Genomic DNA, 18,661 nt, shown 5'->3' with positions numbered 1-18,661 from the left:
CCAGTAATGAAAAACAATGTGATAAAGGTAAGAACAGTTCTACTGGTAAGTTTTCATATCTTACAAGTAAATATTCATAACGTGCATTCATGCTACATCAAAGGGTTAAACTTTCATTCTCAGCTATATGTTGTACTGGAAACAGTTTGGGGACCAGCTTCATCTTTAGAGATGCTGCAGAAACAACTATATTCACACTAAATCTAGGCAGAGATCTGGGCAAGCATTTATGAAATAGCATACTTCAAAGTAGCAATAAAGTGAAAAAGATAAAGCTTAATCTAAATTAGTAATAAGGTGAATAAGGTAAAGCCAATTATGTAGGTGAGACAGTACTTAGATGTTTGAAATTCAGGAACTTTATCTTAAACATGAGTAAGCCAAGCCTCATAAGAACAAGTGTTTAACTACTTATTTGTATTGTATGGGGAAGTTTTACACTTGTAGATTCTCATCACCTGAAAATTATCTATCATACATCCTTTTAAACTTGTGTGTGCTGTCTGCATATACTATGCCCTCATTTAGTTTATTCCACTCATTCACCACACATACCATAAAAATAGTTCTTTAAGGCTTTTTTTTTTTTTTCAATTTCCTTGCTTAATTTTGTGTCATGCCCCTTGGTTGTTCTATCCTTATAGCCTCTGAAGAACTGTCCAATGCTTACCCTATCAATCTGGTTTAAAAACTGAAAATGTTGTGATAAAGTCACCCACCCTTCACTATTCTCACTTGCATGGTGGGCAAATCTGAGCTTTCTAACCTTTTCCTTTAACTAGACTCTTAATTCTGGTACAATCTTTGCTGCCCTCCTATGGACCTTCTATATTAACTCTGTGCTTCATTTGGCGAGGTGAGCAAACCTGAGAAGCATAATTTTGGCCTTATGTCTAATGTCAACTGCTTGCTTAGTATTTTCTTTCCCATATACTTTAAATCTATCCTGATATCAGCCATTAGACAGTTTGTCTCCTTAATTATTCCCATAATGTGGGACTCTGGAAACAGTTTAAGGGATGATGTGAACTCTCAAGTCCCTCTCACACGAACTCTACTGAAACTAATTTCCCACTAGAAAACATTCATTCTGAGGCCTCCTTTCACTGTGTCCCATCCTCATTACTTAATATTCACTTGTGTTGAATTTCATCAATCATTTATCACACAAACGTAGGAGTTTGTTAAAGTCCCCTTGCAAGTTAATGCAATCCTTCTCACCTTTCACTTCTCTCGTGACTTTGGATCATCAGCAAACACATTCATACCTTCCGGCACATCATTCACACAGATTAAGAAAAGTAATGGTCTCAGAATTCCAATGGTGACCTCCACCAAATTCAAGGCAGCTCCTCTGACATGCATCCTTTGTTCCCATCCAGTAAGATCTTGAGTGATCTGGGCCTGAACATGCAGGAGGGTGAAAAGTGCGCATGGGATAGAGTGAACTGGAACAATGTGGTATACAGGGGTTGAAGTGTTGTTAATGGACTGAACCAGAGCATATGAAGCATCCAGGGTAAACAATGGAAAGGCCTGTGTGGCCTGGTTGTGGATAGGGAGCTGTGGTTTTCAGTGTATTACACATGACACCTAAAGAATGGATGTGAGCAGATGCAGCCTTTCATCATCTGTTCCTGGTGCTACCTCAGTGATGCAGGAAACAACGATCAAGTACAAAAAAAACTTAGTACATATTCAAAACAAAATCCTTAATTGTCTAAGTCATAAAAGACTCAAAGAAAACATACCTTGAAAACCCATCACTAATATCACTGAAGTCATCAAAGGCATCCTGTTAGGGAGTCACACAAAGCAAGTGTTAGTTATGTTATACAATACAGTTTCAAATCAAAATAGAATTGGAGATATTCACTATGATAAATTCAAGTTAGTTTTAAACTACATACAGTAGGTATGCTTCTATATTACAAATGACTAACCAAGTTTGCTCTACTTATGTTTGTTTTTTATGACTAAAATGTACATCAAAATTCACTGGTACACAACAACAGAGATGCAATGAAATCTGTTCAGTTTACAAATATTAGAAACAGTCCTTTCCAGTAAACACTACAAGGGTTAATATGAGACAAGAGTATTTTGTTCACTAACAATAAAAAAATCAGTGATTACAACATGAAATAAAAGTAAAATAAAAGGACAAAAGATAAATATGGGTCACACAGGAAAAAATTTCGGGAGTAGATGTAAAGACTAAGCCACATCTTAAGAGTAGTAGTCATTCTTGAGAAAAGATTAACAGTATTTCATCCTCATAGGAATTCCATGGGTGACTAAAGATGAACGATCGACTGCATCTACTTTAAAAAATTAATGCTTCTATCTTAAAATGATATACTCCCAATTCCTTAGTGGACTTCCAACTTCCAAGATATTTTTATACATTATTATTCCATTATAACATTTGTATATATTACTACCAAAATCATGTAATCCTAGGACCCATTTTATCAGGCTCCTGCTTCAAGGCTGTACTCCAAGAGGAGGCAAAGTAAGGTCGTTTAGGGTAAAAACTTCATTAATGCTGCACTCAATTTTGTCTGCTGTTTATGATAAATGACTCACTGAAGGTGACATCTTGCTCACAGTGTTACCATCTGCCAGGATACTTCATTAATGATATTGGCTTACAGAAGGGGCTTCTAGGGCAGGAAGGTGAAGGTGTATCTATATTTGTTGTTTCCTGATTATATATATGATGACCACACTTGTTTGTGATGATGGTATAAAGGCAAAATTGCACTTCAGTACCTCATACAATTTTATTTAACATGTGATTTTTCTCTACATGTGGCACAACATGTTTCGTGGAGACAATCCACTTCATCTGGTGCCAGTACTTAAAGTTATCTAAATCCCAACATCACACTTGGTTCCTCCCATCCAACACCAATCTTTCTAGGCCAAGCACTGTCTACTATGTCTGGTCGTAACCCTGTAAGGGAGAGTGGTTATGGAGGGTCAGGTGGCAGGGGTTGACCTGGGAAGCTAGGTGTGTTATGAACAACTTATTTTTGTTTTTTTGTTTTTCAATTCTCTCAATGATTTGGTTAATGCTAGGATGGGCTTTAAAATTGCCTTGGGACAAATTAAAGTTCTTAGTAGTAGCAATTAAGACAGATTCAATGATGTTATGTGAGCATAATCAGCAGAGGGGTATAAAATAATGGGACTTTCAAGATTTTTTTTTTTTTTTTTTTTCCCATACTATTCGCCATTTCCCGCGATAGCGAGGTAGCGTTAAGAACAGAGGACTGGGCCTTTGAGGGAATATCTTCACCTGGCCCCCTTCTCTGTTCCTTGTTGTGGAAAGAAAAAAAAAAAAAAAAAAAAAAAAAAAAAAAAAATAATTGGGATAATATAACTGCCTAAAGATACGTCTTATGTAACTGCATTCATCTACCAGGCCTATGGGATCACATATCCGTAATGCTCTTAAAAACACAGACATAACTACAGACATCTTTACAGAAGGATCATGTGCTGAGAAATAATGAATGTAACTCTCATCTCAAGAGTTGGTAGGCTTCCTGTAGATTTGACAAATGATCAGATTCTCTATCAACACATCTAGATAGGGCAGTTACCTGTCTGGCCGATTTATACATCTTTACATGCCTTTCATTTGACAGCATAAACACACCTAATTCTCTGATTATTTGGCCTACTTCCAATTAAGGTCTTACTGGGAGTTTTATTGTATTGGAAGGGAACATCAAAAGCACTATTTCTTAAGAACCTGTCTTACATTAGCTACATTGGGAGAACAGGGCAACACTAAACATTTAGACCTAACATACTTTTCCACGTTTTTGTTACTATATGCATAAAATGCCTTCCTAGCCACCTATCATCCAACAATCCTTAAAGATACTCAATCCATATCCTCCTCATCACCACCTTTTACCATATCCCCTTTTGATCCATTCATCAATGTTTCCATTTGTTACCTTGTCTTTCCTCACAACCTTCCAAAACATGTTATTCTCCCTTTAGTTAACTGATGCTCACTTATCTCAACTTTCACTTGCCTTCTTTTTTCAACCTCTGCACTTTAATCTTGATCTCCAACCACTTTGTTGTGTATATGTTCCAAACAATTGCATGTCATCCATGTAAAGTACTGCTCACACACCTCTTTTCACTAGAAACATTGTCATCCTACAAATCACTATCTTTTCTCACTTAAATAGGATACATTGCCGAATGTATTATACATAATCATAAAAGACTGTGAATTTTCTCTTATTACGGCCTTGCAACAGTTTTAGGTCAAGTGGAACCTTCTCTAAATTTGTCTTCGGAAGTCAAAATTCTTGGCATAGTCTAGTCTTCAGCATGCAATGTCAATGCATTTTATAATGTTTATTTTTTGCCGAATGCTTCTTCACTGCATTTTGTGATTTTTTTTTTTTTTACTTAATATTGCATGGTTCTGCTTCTTATTGCTTCTTCCCAATCAACTTTTCAAACAGGTGCCCCGTTATTAGCTGACACCGAGAAGGGGTGACTTACTTTTTTATAAAAGTCAAATGAAAGGTACTGCACCCTCTGAGAAACACACTGGGGGATTCTGAGATTGTAAACAAAAGTAATTATAGATGCTTGAAGAGCAGCACCCCTAGTGGCTACCAGACTTCTGATGTGAGCAGTTATCAAATATGCACAAATCCTGACAGCAAGTTGGAAAAACTTAATACCTGGAAGTCAGAGAACTGGACTTCTTTCTATCAAACATTTCACCAATCAAAACACAAATAACTGGGTAGCAATAACAACACAGTGAGATGTGCTTGTTAAAGAAAGTGTGACTGCAGGAAAATTCCACATACACAAGGGCAGTTTAAGCTACTGGGAACCACTGATCAACTTGCCTTCTAAAGTACTTGGTCCTTGCTACTCCTTACATAGAAGGAAATATGAAATTAGTAAAAAAATCATACAGTGTAATGTGCTTCAAGTAGAACCTTAGGTCTATGAAGTTATACCTCAATTCTTTGCTTTATGTTTTACTATATCTACATTATTCTCTATCTTCATTGTTCTATCGAAAATTTAACCAATGTTTTAGTATATCTTTTGAAGGACTACACAAACATATAATACATGATTAAATGAATAATCTTTATTGCAAATACTAATTCCTGTTTTCAAATATGATCTTCCGATGTTTTTATGCTTGTTTAGCTCACCACAGCTTACTCTGAATTGGGACAAACTCATCATCCTCTTAAACATTTAGCTACCAAAAGCTCACCAATCATGATCTTCCAATCAAGAAACTTGTTGCCTTGGTTAACTAGCAGTTAATCATGTCTTAAAAAGTGCTACCCCAACTTCCTGCAGACAGCTGACCATCTGGCCCTAGAAAAACTATCCCTCAAGAAAATTGGTCTCCTCCTTATATAAGAAGGACTTACTATAGACACGTATGTTGGAGTTAATCTTCACGTACAAATTTAGACTAACAACTGGAAACAAAATATTTGAACATGGTGTTTGTGCCTGCTTCAGCAACTGTTCCATATCTACTGGGATATTACTTGCCCTAGTGTAGAGTACTGTTCACATATCAGCAGTGGTTCTTCTTTCATTTTTCTCTCAACCTGAACAGAATAAAAAGCCTTTTGTCTTATTTACTCTCTTGCTATTACTATTCTACCACCATTCCTTCTGTCTGCTGTGATGGTCCATGATTATCCAAGCCCCTAAGGCCTTGAGCTGTGGCATGTGCTTGGCTGCTGATTCCCTTAGTTTCCCTCTGAAGAGTAGCCATATGAGAACTGATTACAAAACCTCGTCCTTTCCCTGAACAGTGGCGTCAATTCTCTTCCTTTCATCCTACCTTTTCATATAACTTTTCCAATTTTAAGAATCATGTTTATGAACATCTGAGGAGCTTAGATTAATTCCTGTAATTTTGTCATGCTCTCCATTTTCCTCTCATCTGAGATGGCCATTATTGGGGTTCGTTTTTGCTCCTACAACTAAATAAAACGAGAAAAAAAAAAAAAGGCAGCAACAAAGCAAAGGTCACTCAACATCTGGGGTCTCCAAACAAGTTGCACACACTCATTCCAATCACTCATAGCACATGAAATTGCAAAAATGCAACTTTCATTCTCTGCAGCTGGTCTGTATTTGAGTAGTTTAATCTTATGTGCTTATATGCTTAATGGAGCAAACTCATCAATCAAGTGATGAAAAAGCAAGCAACTAGTACATAAAAATCTAAAATTAATCCCTTACTTATGCTACTTTTTCTTAATACTTGATCACTATTTCCCAAGTTAGTGAGGCAATGCCATGAACAGAAAAAAAATTGCTTACCTCCTTTCTCTAACTGTCATGAGCATTATAATGAACCCACAGCCCCTTATCCACAAGCAGGACCCAAACACCTTTCCATGGTTTCCCCTGAATGCTTCACATGCCCTTGTACAGTTAATCTGACAGCACATCTACCCGTGAACATATCATTCCAATTCACTGTTCCTTGCATGCCTTTCACCCTCCTCCATGTTCAGGCTCTGATCACCCAAAATCTTTTACACTCCATCCTTCCATCTCCTATTTGGTCTCCCCCTTCTCCTTGTTCCCTCCACTTCTGACACATATATCCTCTTTTCAACCTCTCCTCAATCATTCTCATGATATGTCCAAATAATTCAAGCACAGCCTCTAAGCTCTCGACCACATCTTTATATTTTCTTGCCTCTCTTACCCATTTATCACTTACTCTATCAAACCGCCTCACAACACATATTGTCCTCAAACATTTCATTTCCAACACATCCACACCTTTATAAACCAAGAGGGAAAGACAGGTCCAACATGAGTTGGTCTGCTAATTGTGGTAAAGTGATGAATTTTGTACAAGATAATGGTTTAACTGCTCCTTTATCATGGTGATACATTTCCTGATGTGGATTCAGGTAAACTTTGTTCATGATTGTTAAGGTAAGATACTTGTGGCTAGTCTCTTGAAGTGCTATGTGGTTTCAGTGCATATATTAGGCACTAGCCTCAGCTGTATTAAATAGATATATAAAAATAATGTGAATTTACCGAGTAACATTTCGTTATCCACAATTTTTTAAATACTTTTGTAACTATGCATAAAATGCATGAATATAATAAAAAATTGTAAACCCAATAATAACTGTGGCATACTAACAAATATTACATGAAGTACTTCATATCCATTTACAATATGAAAAAATATCTTTAAACCTCAGTACTGTACTAATCTATTAAATAAAAAGGGGCAGATAAAGAGATAAAGTAAAACAGAAACAAGAAAAACATCACTTGTTTAGTTCATGAAAGGCTTTATAAGCAAGTACAATATGGCCACAGTTGCTTAATAACTGCAGAGATATTCCAGAAGTAATCTACACACAAAAATGCTTTAGGCAATATGAAAGCATCTTATTGTATACCTAGTTAACTAACTGTCTAAGCAATGATGATAAAAGGCTTTATACACATGTGTAATAACTGAAAAGAGATTCCAGAAGTAATCCAAGAACAAAAATCTTACGCAATACGAAAGCATCTAATTGTACACCTATTTAACTGCCCATCTAAGCAACTTTTCTAATCAAGTACCCATTAAGTAGAATAGTTTTTGTGCTATTATCTTCTCATCCAATCATTAGTACTACTGGCTAAAAAATGCAAAATGGGCATATTGTACAACTGTTCTGTGACATATGACAGTAAGTGGGTAACCTGCTAACAGAAAACAAGAAACCAAGTTAGGAACAGAAATGGTATAAAATTTGTAAATCAAATTACCAACATGTTACTACTGTTCAAAAGCATCATGACAAGGAGTGGAAATATGGATAATGACATTGACTCATTGAATAAAAAAAGGTTTCTAGCACTGTCATACTATGTGGTTATGGAATTAACAAAACCGGAAAATTGCATCAATGTGCTATTTAGAAAATGAGTATTTTCTAATAAGCTCAATCTTAAGTATCAGATATTGCTCTTTTTTACCTTAAATAAATGATTTCACTTTATCCAGTTAAACAGATGACCTACTAGTGGTTCAAATAGCATTTAACTCCCATTTACATTGGACAGTGGATGAGCTAAATTTATCTGAATCTTCACTGGTTGAGTTTAGAGACCAATCATGGCCATTAAGTACATGAGAAAGCATAATGACCTTGTGTCTGTTTATAGAAAGTGCATTTTTAGGGCCATGTACAGTACAGGGAGAGAGTTCTACACTCATGAGGCTCCATCTATTGCAGAAAAATTTCAGACTTTTAGTGGTACAGTCTGAAGTTTTTGCACTTACCAGGTCTACAATCTCTATCTCAATAAAGAAAATTTTACAGCTTGTTTAGGTGTCCTTTTGACAAATTTTGAGAAATATTTTCAGTTTATTTTTTTCTGATAGTGACTACTGTATTCTGTAAATATCCTCAATGAATTATCACTTCACAATTGCATAATCCCAGGACCCCATTTATTGGGCTCCTGCAGCATAAAGGTTACACTACAATCAGCAGCAGGGAACTGATGAACTCCTTCGGAGTAAGAAGTTACTCGACAAGACGGTACTCCTCTTTGTTCATTAAATGATATAACTCACCTAATCAAAGTGCCTTTCCATTCATAGTGTAACACCCTCCAAATATAGTGAAAGTGTTTCATACCTAGTAATTTTTACTTTCATCCACCCAACTTTCCACACAACTTATTGAGGTAAGAGGTGGATTTGGTTTTGATGCCGCCAGATATCGTCCAACATTTGACCTGCTATTACAATAAGAGCAAAGAGTGTGGAAGGTGTCTTCATAAATAAGTAGTGCTGTATAAAAGGAATGAATATAAGGAACCGATTATAAAAATAATATATTTGAACTGACAGTGCCAGCAACTGTGCAGCAGAGAAATATTTGAAAAAACTGTTACTGACTACTGAAGTGCTGCTGACTTCTCATACAAAAGTTTTGCATACCTACTTTGGCATAAGCATTTTAAAATTAATACTTACCCAAGGTTTACTAAGAACGGAAGTCTTGCTCTGGAGCTGAATTTTAGAAGACTCTTCAGCCACATCTGAGGAATCTTCTAAGTCAATCAACAGTGCTTGTGTGCTAGATTGGTAACCTGCAAACACACCTAAAATAAGACTTATTACAGGGAAGATATCAAACACCTCAACAACAAAATTAATAAATAAAGGCTAATAACCAAAGAAAACATACAGTAAAGGAGAGGTGTGACTAGGGGCTACTGAAACTGTCTGGAAGAGGTAGGCATAGCTAGACCAAAAGGTATCCAGCAATAACAGAAAAAGAGGTTGGTTCTACGAGTGTAAAAATGCACAGAAGATGTAATGGAGTCTGCGAAATGAGGAAGGAAAGCTGGTAAACTTAACATAAGAGAAATGAACAGAGAGCTCAAGACAAAGAAGATGTCACCTATGCTGTAAAAGAGAAAGACAGTAGAAGGGAGTACAAGATAAAGATATCCATAAATGTGTGAAGAGTGTATAATACTTCTAAATAAAAAAGGAAAGGAAAGAAAACTTTGGGGAGCACAATGATGGAAAAAAGTTCCAGTTTGTGTAGAAGACGAAAGTTTATAGACACAGAAGAGACCGAGTATTAGGCCCTCAGGTAGAGACAAGAGAAAAGGAAAGGAAAGGAGGAGCTTCAGTTACAAAAGTGTGAATGTTATACTTATACACAGTTCACATTACCTGATGTGCTCATGTCAGATGAGCCAAAATCTGAACGAATGGGTATTGGTGATGACGTTCGGCTGGATGGTTGTGAATGGTTACTCCTGCTACTGTTGTGGACCATTGCAGAACTCACCTGTTGATACAAATCCACTTAGTTTTCATCTCTCAGTTTTATCACGTCATATGGAATTTTAGTGTTTATTTTTGCCAAATCAAATTCAAAATCTGGAAAATGTTATAAAAGCAAATTTCCTGATAAATCTGTTTTGCAGCTTATGTTGAATAACTGCAGATTAATGCTGAAATCTTACGCTGAATCTTGGCTTTATGCCCTTTTCAGTTAAACTGTGTCACGAAAGAATTCTTTGTAGGAAAAAACTAATAAATTTACTTTACAATCAAGTTAGAAAATGATAAAATATTGCAAATACATAGTCCATTACTCATTTTCTGTTAATTATAGCAGAGAACAAAGCTGTCAAAAAAAATTATGCTTTAGTTTTGAAAGTTCTTGTGTGACAAAATATGATTTTCACATGCTAGAGGAGCAATCTTGGATATCAACTTTTTTCATCAGTGATAATATTACTGAACGTAATATTTTTCATGATTATGATCACAGATGGGAGTATAAATGTATCCTCAAGGATAGGACCTGATGTCATCCTTCCTCCCCACACTGATGCATGTTACAGCTCACCTTAACTTCAGCTGGCAATTCCTCCTGTGCATAAATCTCTCCATTCTGTTTATTTTCCATGGACATTTTCCAGTACTCATATGCTAGATTGAAGGCTTGGGCAATGGAGATGGTTACTGCTTGAGCCTGGAAATAAATGCTCTGTATCAACCAATGTGTTTGAAAAAAAAAAATTTCACAGGCCTTTCAAAAGACCCTGAAAATGAAAGTATCAGACAATAAATCCCTGAAAACTTTCAAATCGTGTACTAATGTTAGGTATAATTTGGGAAGCAACAAAATGTCTTGGATACCTTTCTCTTGGATATCTACCAAATCCAAACCAAATTTCATTCAATGGAAAAGAATGAAATCTGCTTATCATCAATTACCTAAAGAAGGTTTACCTCCAACCTTATCATCAATAAAGTGGCAAAGTGTATAAAACAAAAAAACTAACAAGAAATGCATCCAGGTATAACAGCTTGAACCAAACCTATTCTTAGATCTTTAAAAAGAATTAGAAAGGTCTGAAAAAAGATTTAAGAAAAAAAATTAAAAAGCATATGGATGAAAGCCAATGACAATGGTAAGGTCATCATGTAGCATTATGGAAGATCAATGGTTGGTGGAGATGGTCAATGTAGCATGGGAGTTCACAGTGGAAAAGAAGACAAACACAAAAGATATGACAGACAATAGTGAGCTGGTGAATATTAAAGGCATTTTAAAATGATCACAACGTATTATAGTTGTGTGAAAGTCATATGCACTTGATGCACCCCTGCAAATGAAGCTATTGAAGATAATGAAAACAACCAATAACCTGAAGGCCATCATGGCTGGCCATTAAGATAAGATCATGGCAAAACACAACTTAAGTCTCCAACTTTTCAGTATGAGTGTGAGAGGCTCACAAAGTTCAAACTAGTCAAAACAAGAACAGCATATATATCCAGGATATTGTACAGTTATCAAAAAAGCATCAAGTTCAAGAAAGAAGGAAGATGTGTGGTGTTAAGGGAGTCTTTATATGATCATCATAATGAGTAATAAAATTGCCAACTATGATTTTTGACAGCATAGGTAATATCAGGGATAAGACCAAAAAAAAGAGTAAGAAATTACATTAAATGTGTGTCATGGTATATTTGATGCTACCTATCAAGGGAGTATTAGTAGAGATCTAGAGAAGAGTCTCACAATAATCAATTAGTTGAAGTAGATGCACATGAGGCTTACATGTGGTCAATGCTTCTACTGAATGTGTATGAGAAAAAACAAAGGTCACATGCAAACTCTAATGAGACATTTTTGAAGAGCATGCACTGTAAACTCAAAACAGATTTTCCTATCTGCAAGGAAACATACTTACCATTTTGCGCTTGGGGCAGAGGAATGCATGGCATTCACACGTATCATTGTCGTTAGTAGCGATAAACGCAAAAACGTGGTCATAGTGGGCATCTGCCGAGCAGTATGATATCCTGAAATTTACAAAAGGGTTAGCAGGGGCATGGAATTGTAAGGCAACCAGAGCAAGTATCACTTGACCAAGGTGAAGGCCTATGTCTTTTAAGTTGGGGAAGGGATATATAATAGAAATTCCACAAATCTCAACAGTCTATAAGGTAACAGACTGGGAGATTGAGTTCAGATGGGACATTGTGGTGAGAGGCTCTGTGAAATTTACAAAAGATTTTGAAAAAGGGTACCTCTAGCCTCAATTGCTAACAAGTTGCATGTTGGCCATTTTGTGAAAATAGTCTTATATATGGCATAAAAAGGTTTCAAATTCTGATGCTTCTCAATACAACATTTCAAACTTATGACTTTCAAATTAAGGTAGGTTGTATCAACATATGACAATGAGCTTTGACAAGGAACAGTTAAAAAAAAAAAAAATTATATATTTTTTCATGTCCAAAATATTCTTATTAAAGTATGCTGCCACATTTAAGATATCTGTACTCATAATGCATATTTTGATCATTTCAGTCTACAATACCATTCAAATTTTAACCCACCAACCAAGAAAATGTTTGCATTCACTGTTATCCCAGTAAGCATCCATAGTAAGTGTCAGCATTTCAATGTAAGGATTATCCTCCAGTTGTAACAGCCAATGGATCATATGATTCAGGTGGTAACACAAAGAAGTGTTCCTCCCCAGGAATTCCCCGTAGTCTTCCTTCCACTCCACCACCAGAGGGGTGAGTTAGGTAACCCTAGTGCCCCTCAATCTCCCTCCCAGTAACCCCTCATTCCACACCCAACCTACTCCAGCAGCACCTAATACCCTCATTACTACATTTCAATACAGTAAGCCCTTTTTCTGTAAGGTAACATTAAATATGACCTGAATAACGTTGTGATTAAGTGTGGCACTGTATGTGGATGGTAAGCCATTTCAGGTATAGTATAACCCAAGCATACCAGTTATATTGGGAAAAATTTAGTCAGGAATGTAATACCCTCTATAATATGGGAAACAAGGTTTTCAAAGGTTCGACACAACAGGTCTGACTTACAAGAGGTTCAGATAAATGACCGTCATAAGTTTAAGCCTGGTGGGACAGGTACTGCATGACTCATGCCAGATAAAGATCTTCTTAACCAATACATGGCAGTCTATATATATTCACAAGTTTACCAAAATCACACCAACCCAGCTGTAAACTCATTCATGAGACTGCCTTGCAGTTACCCAAACTACTTTATAAGTACAGAAGAAAGCAATTCTGTTAAAGGAGAGCAAGTGGGTCAAACAGGCGAGTGAGTTGATGAGTGGGTTAATCAAAAAGTCAGTTTTTACATGTTCACCTGAGCAAGATATTCCTTCACAACTTATGCAACATATCCTACCATCAAGTCATGAACAAAATTAAGTTTCATCAGCTCTCCTTTGACCCCTACAACCATAAACTGATAAACACCTCTCTTACAAACTGTAGAAGTTTGAGTTTTAATAACATACATCTTTACAGACACCAGGAAGGGGTTGGAGGCTCAGACCTCAGACACTAGGCACCAACAGAGACTTAGGGCCTCTGATACCAGGCACCAACAGAGATTTAGGGCCTCTGACACTGGCCACCAACAGAGATTTAGGGCCTCTGATACCAGGCACCAACAGAGTCTTGGGGCCTCTGACACCATGCACCAACAGAGACTTGGGGCCTCTGACACCAGGCATCAACAGAGACTTGGGGACTCTGACACCAGGCATCAACAGAGACTTGGGGCCTCTGACACCAGGCACCAACAGGGACTTAGGACCTCTGACACCAGGCACCAACAGAGACTTAGGGCCTCTGGCACCAGGCACCAACAGAGATTTGGAGCCTCTGACACCAGGCACCAACAGGGACTTAGGACCTCTGACACCAGGCACCGACTCAGGTCTGAAATCAGGCACTGAAAGAGACTTTGACTTCACCAGGCACTGGATGACAGGTTTCAGACACCAGGCACAGACTTAGGGCTTCTTGTATAAGGCACCGATGGGAACTTAGGCTTCCGACACAAAGTACCCATACACTTGAGGTTTCTGGCACAAGGCACTGACAGACTTGAGCTTCTGACACAAATAACCGACACGCTTTGAGGTTTCTGACACAAGGCAGTGACAGACCTGAGGGTTCTAACATATGACAATGACAGATTAAAGGCTTGTGGCACTAGGCCAAAGAATTGTCGACACCGGGATCTAAAAAGCATCACTTGGCCCAAATATAAAGGTAGGGACTGACACGCCAAATACTAAACATCAAAATGCAGTCGAAAGTTAAAAAAAAAAAAAGGCACAAATATCTAGTCTAGGAAAGAAACACATTAATTTTGGTCAATCTGAACCTCACTCCAATCGCTGTAGAACATATAGACACCAAAATAATGCCCTATGATTGTCTTGTCTTGGAAAATTCCCGTAAAGGAGGACCTGGTTTGAGCCACTGGACCTGTTGCGCTCCTTTTTTTTTTTCTCTCTCTCTTTTTCCCTATCTTTCTCTTCCTATCGCCTTCCCACGAGCCCGGCAATAAGAAACAAATAAAAAAAATCCCTTGAAATTTCTTCAACCCCTAATACCTCGCCCTCCATTATGAAGAGAGACTTTTCGCTACAGCCACCAGTACAAAATTCCCAATTATTACTTCCAGAGAGAGAGAGAGAGAGAGAGAGAGAGAGAGAGAGAGAGAGAGAGAGAGTGTGTGTGTGTGTGTGTGTGTGTGTGTGTATGTAGGGCAAGGAGAGCTTTACCTGCTGTGGTTATATATAGACAAGCTTTGCTTGCCCAGGGCGCAAGATCTGCCTGCGTTTTGCATAGACATTAAAAAAAAAAAAGAGGTTTACTTGTGTTATACACGTAGTCTATTAGTATTATGGCAGTAATGATACCATTTCTTTGATCATCAACTCGATTTCTTTGGAAACTTCGACCTATTATTTCTTCTGGCTTTCAGTATGCGTCTAACTTGTCTTACCCCACCCAATTAAATTATCTAAACGTACCATCTACAGTGAGCAGCACCGTAACAGTTCACTGCATGCCCTTAGTTATTTCGGTATCATATCGGAAATGATGCATAAATAAGGGAAAATGATGCTACAAGAGCATGGAAAACACTGAAGAATTAACGCTGGAATTAGCATAAAAGGACGTTAATGAACACACGTTTGTGGGGGGGGGGGGGGGAAGGGGGAGTTCGCGATGGTGTTCTTGCACGAGACAAAAAAGAACATGGTGAAGGCTGTGAACCAGAGCTGGGCCGGACTTGGCAAGGCCACAGCCACACACGGGCGGTGTGAGAGCAAGGAGGAGGAGGAGGGAGGGAGGAGGATAGACAGGAATGTGACGCAGCAATAATGGTTGTGTGGAGGTGGAAGAGATTGAGCCCTGGACGCGCATATGATCCTGGCACTTCATTCATATACCTTCGGCCTTAACCAACCCACCCCCTAACTTAACCTTGCCACCTAACGTGAGTAACTCGAACCTATCCGAACCACAGAGACAATCTAACACTATAACCTAATTCTGTCGCCCCCCACCCCCTCTAACCCTAACCTAGTTTCACGGTACAGCTAAATAACTCCACGATGCTGGGTAGTTGGCTGATCAGGTATACGACGCCAGGAACTCCTCGTAGACTGTTTTCCTAATAAGTTTATTTTCGTTCTCGTCAACTCATGGGGGTGTTTGAGCTCCCTTACTATCACTGCTGTAACAGTTTATTTCGGATTTATGTGCACTTTCTGCCACCTTTACTAGACATTATACTCAAAATGTTCTTTTACTGCCAGGTAAGCTCACGTCCAAACTACATTCATAGGAAATCGTACATCAATATCCAAACAACATAGTCTCATCCATTTTTTTTTTTTGTCAGAATGAAATTGTTACGATCTACGATGGACTACAATAAACATACGTCGAATTACAGATGTAGACAGACCTTCTGGTCGTCATATAAACAAGTCCCTCAACATTGTTTGCTCTCGTATGTTTGTGTTGACTGGTGTCGTCCAGCTATGAGCAGTACCTCACGGGCGAAGGGTTCAGTGGCGGTGGGAGGGAAGACGAAGAAGGAGGGTTGTTCCTGGAGCAGTTGACCTTACACGCCATCCGCACATACCATCACTACAACCATCACCATCCTAAACACACACACACACACACACACACACACAGACCACTACCACAATCACCCTAAACGTACGTTAAGTCACCACCTCCACCACAATCCGAAACACACCTTCGAACACGACCACAATAATATCTAGGAAATCTCATACAACACTGCTACCACAACCAATAACAACAATCCCCCTCCCCCCAAAAAATATATATATATCTGCTACCACAATCACTGACTGCCAGTTTACCCACGGCAGGGTGGTTTGGGGGGTGATAGCCGTAAGCAACACTTCAAAACAATCCCTCACTCCAAACTAAAAGTCATTTGTAATAAGCCAGCTTTCAAGCCGACTCATAATTACTGCACACCATCACCCATCACCACTACACAGCACAGGGTGAGGGAGAAAATGAGATAAAGGCAGGACTCACAAGGAGGTAGGAAGGAGAGGAAGAGGAAGCGTTGGATGACGCAGGGTTACAGGAAGAGGAATTTGAGGACACAACAGAAGGAAAAAAAAAAAAAAAAAAAAAAAAAAAACAAGGACAGATGGATCTAATACAGCAAGCATGTGGCCTCGTAAGAGAGATGGTGATGCACTGAGCTGTTTGTGGCTGCTGAAGGGAGGAGGAAGGGAAGCGAGTGTGGGGGGGACGCAAGCCTCGTCACGTACCCCATCACCCACACACACACACACACACACACACACACACACACACACCTCATAGTTAACTTGTGGCTACTTTACAATTAAAGTTCCGCTACCCTGGTGGTTACATTAAGCTAATCTGTCAATGGGGTCAAATATCTCTCCAACCCACAACTGCGTAGCTTTTATCAAGACGCCACTACTTCCTTGCGCAGTAATCAGAAAAATAAGGATAAAAAAAAAACCACCCAAGGATGACTTGAACTAGTTATCTTGTACACTTGACCACAGTTATCAGCACGACCAGCTATCGCCACACACACCCTCCCCACCTGTGTTATCTCTGAGTAATTGTAAACACCTTTATCTCTCAGGGTGGATCGTACTGTAAACACAACACCAACGCAAGACAAATCCATTCTTGTTGTAAGACAGAGATGCTTTATATTCAAATCATTGTCTGTCTGACTGGTGGTTGAGAGGGGCCACTTTTTTTCGCCATACGAATGACACACCTACACACCTGCCCATCCAACCTTAACCACCCTATTTCTGAACCCTAAAATCCAATTACGACCTATTTCCAACTGTTATAAGATACGATACTGACAATTTTCAACAACTGAAGCTCATATTTACAACATGGGTCGACCTCTTCCTTCAGAACCGTCGTGGGCGACATTGTGGTAGACGTATGGGTGTTGGTGGTGGTGGTGTGTGGTGGAGAACACAGTGGGAGGTTAGAGAGAGGGAGAGGGTGGGTAGGTGGGTAGGGGTCCCCCAGAACAGCTTCAGCATGCTAATCACAACAGGTCCCATTGGCGCTCTGGCTGTGTGAACGCCCCCCTCCCTACGTCTTAAGAGTACCATGTTATCTTTCAAAACGTCTTTTACGCGGTATACCTAATCCATTTAGTCAATCGACTTTTAAGTACAGGGAGTGGATATTCCTCCAAGCATTCTACACACCTGTAGATATCAGTAACAGAGTTTTATAAGGCTCCAGGAAGGGGGAAAGAAGAAAAAACAGTTTCTTCAGCACCCTACCATAACCTACACAAATCAAATCTCTTAACTTTAAAACTCCTTCACGTGGGAGAAAATTCCCACAGCTCTTTCCCACGACCTGGCCTATCAGTTCAACCACTAGATCACAACCTACATTTTGTTTCCCGTAAATCGCGAGAAACAAATTGACTTCAACTCAATCGAATCATTACGAAAAAAAAACAAAAAAAACACTAGAGATACTACAATACCAAACCTTGTTTGTTCTTTTATAACACACTTTCATGTGTATTCCTGGCGTGAGCCCTGAACTACCCTTGACATAAACACCGACTCCTTGATTCGAACCCCAAGTTCATCCTTTTTTTTTTGTCGACAATTTTTGAAAAGTATTTTACGACCGCAAATCTAAAAAAATATCTTCGTACTATATCCAGTCTTGGTCACTTCTCGCGCTATATACGTGCATCATGTAAACATGTTACGAGGATCTTAAAACCATGGCGTTTTATCTTCCCACCAGTGCTGTATTATATAAACCAGTGCTGTATTGTATACAGCGAGATTTCCGAAGCTAATGTATTCTGATTCTCCTTATCTTCGTCCCATGCCAATATGGCGGATATGTAGACGTACACCATTCATAATCTTTTTACCTTCTACCAAGGCAACATAAAGTACTCCCTCCTTGGCCAATGGGATGAGGAGAACATGGGGGTCCCTCAGCACATAAAATTCACGGCTTCCCCTTCTCCTCCAGCTACGTTGGAGTACGGTGTCTCTGTGCATGACACTATCTGCAAACCCCATGAATCACAGATAACATTCATCCGTATGTGTTATCACAATCTGATTACATCAGGGGCTACAGCAACGTCTGTCGAAGCTTACGTTAGGCTGTCTTAAAAAAAAAAAAACATTCCATGTACAGTCTCTGCTCTCCATCTGA

The 18,661-nt window shown here is 38.6% G+C and overlaps 1 protein-coding gene across 1 annotated transcript in view; it reads right to left on the bottom strand.

Annotated features, from left to right (window-relative positions):
• LOC139757608 (uncharacterized) overlaps positions 1–18,661 on the bottom strand; it is a 53,154-nt gene that overhangs the window by 11,497 nt on the left and 22,996 nt on the right. The window contains exons 3-7 of the mRNA XM_071678243.1: positions 11,794–11,905; positions 10,440–10,565; positions 9,755–9,872; positions 9,044–9,159; positions 1,752–1,795 (exon numbers count right to left, since the gene is read on the bottom strand). Of these exons, the coding sequence (XP_071534344.1) occupies positions 1,752–1,795; positions 9,044–9,159; positions 9,755–9,872; positions 10,440–10,565; positions 11,794–11,905 (516 nt within the window). The remainder of the gene's footprint in view (positions 1–1,751; positions 1,796–9,043; positions 9,160–9,754; positions 9,873–10,439; positions 10,566–11,793; positions 11,906–18,661) is intronic.

The sequence above is a fragment of the Panulirus ornatus genome, chromosome 27, assembly GCF_036320965.1.
Source record: "Panulirus ornatus isolate Po-2019 chromosome 27, ASM3632096v1, whole genome shotgun sequence".
In the NCBI taxonomy this organism is placed as follows: Eukaryota; Metazoa; Arthropoda; class Malacostraca; order Decapoda; family Palinuridae; genus Panulirus; species Panulirus ornatus.
This window is presented reverse-complemented; position numbering and strand designations above follow the sequence as displayed.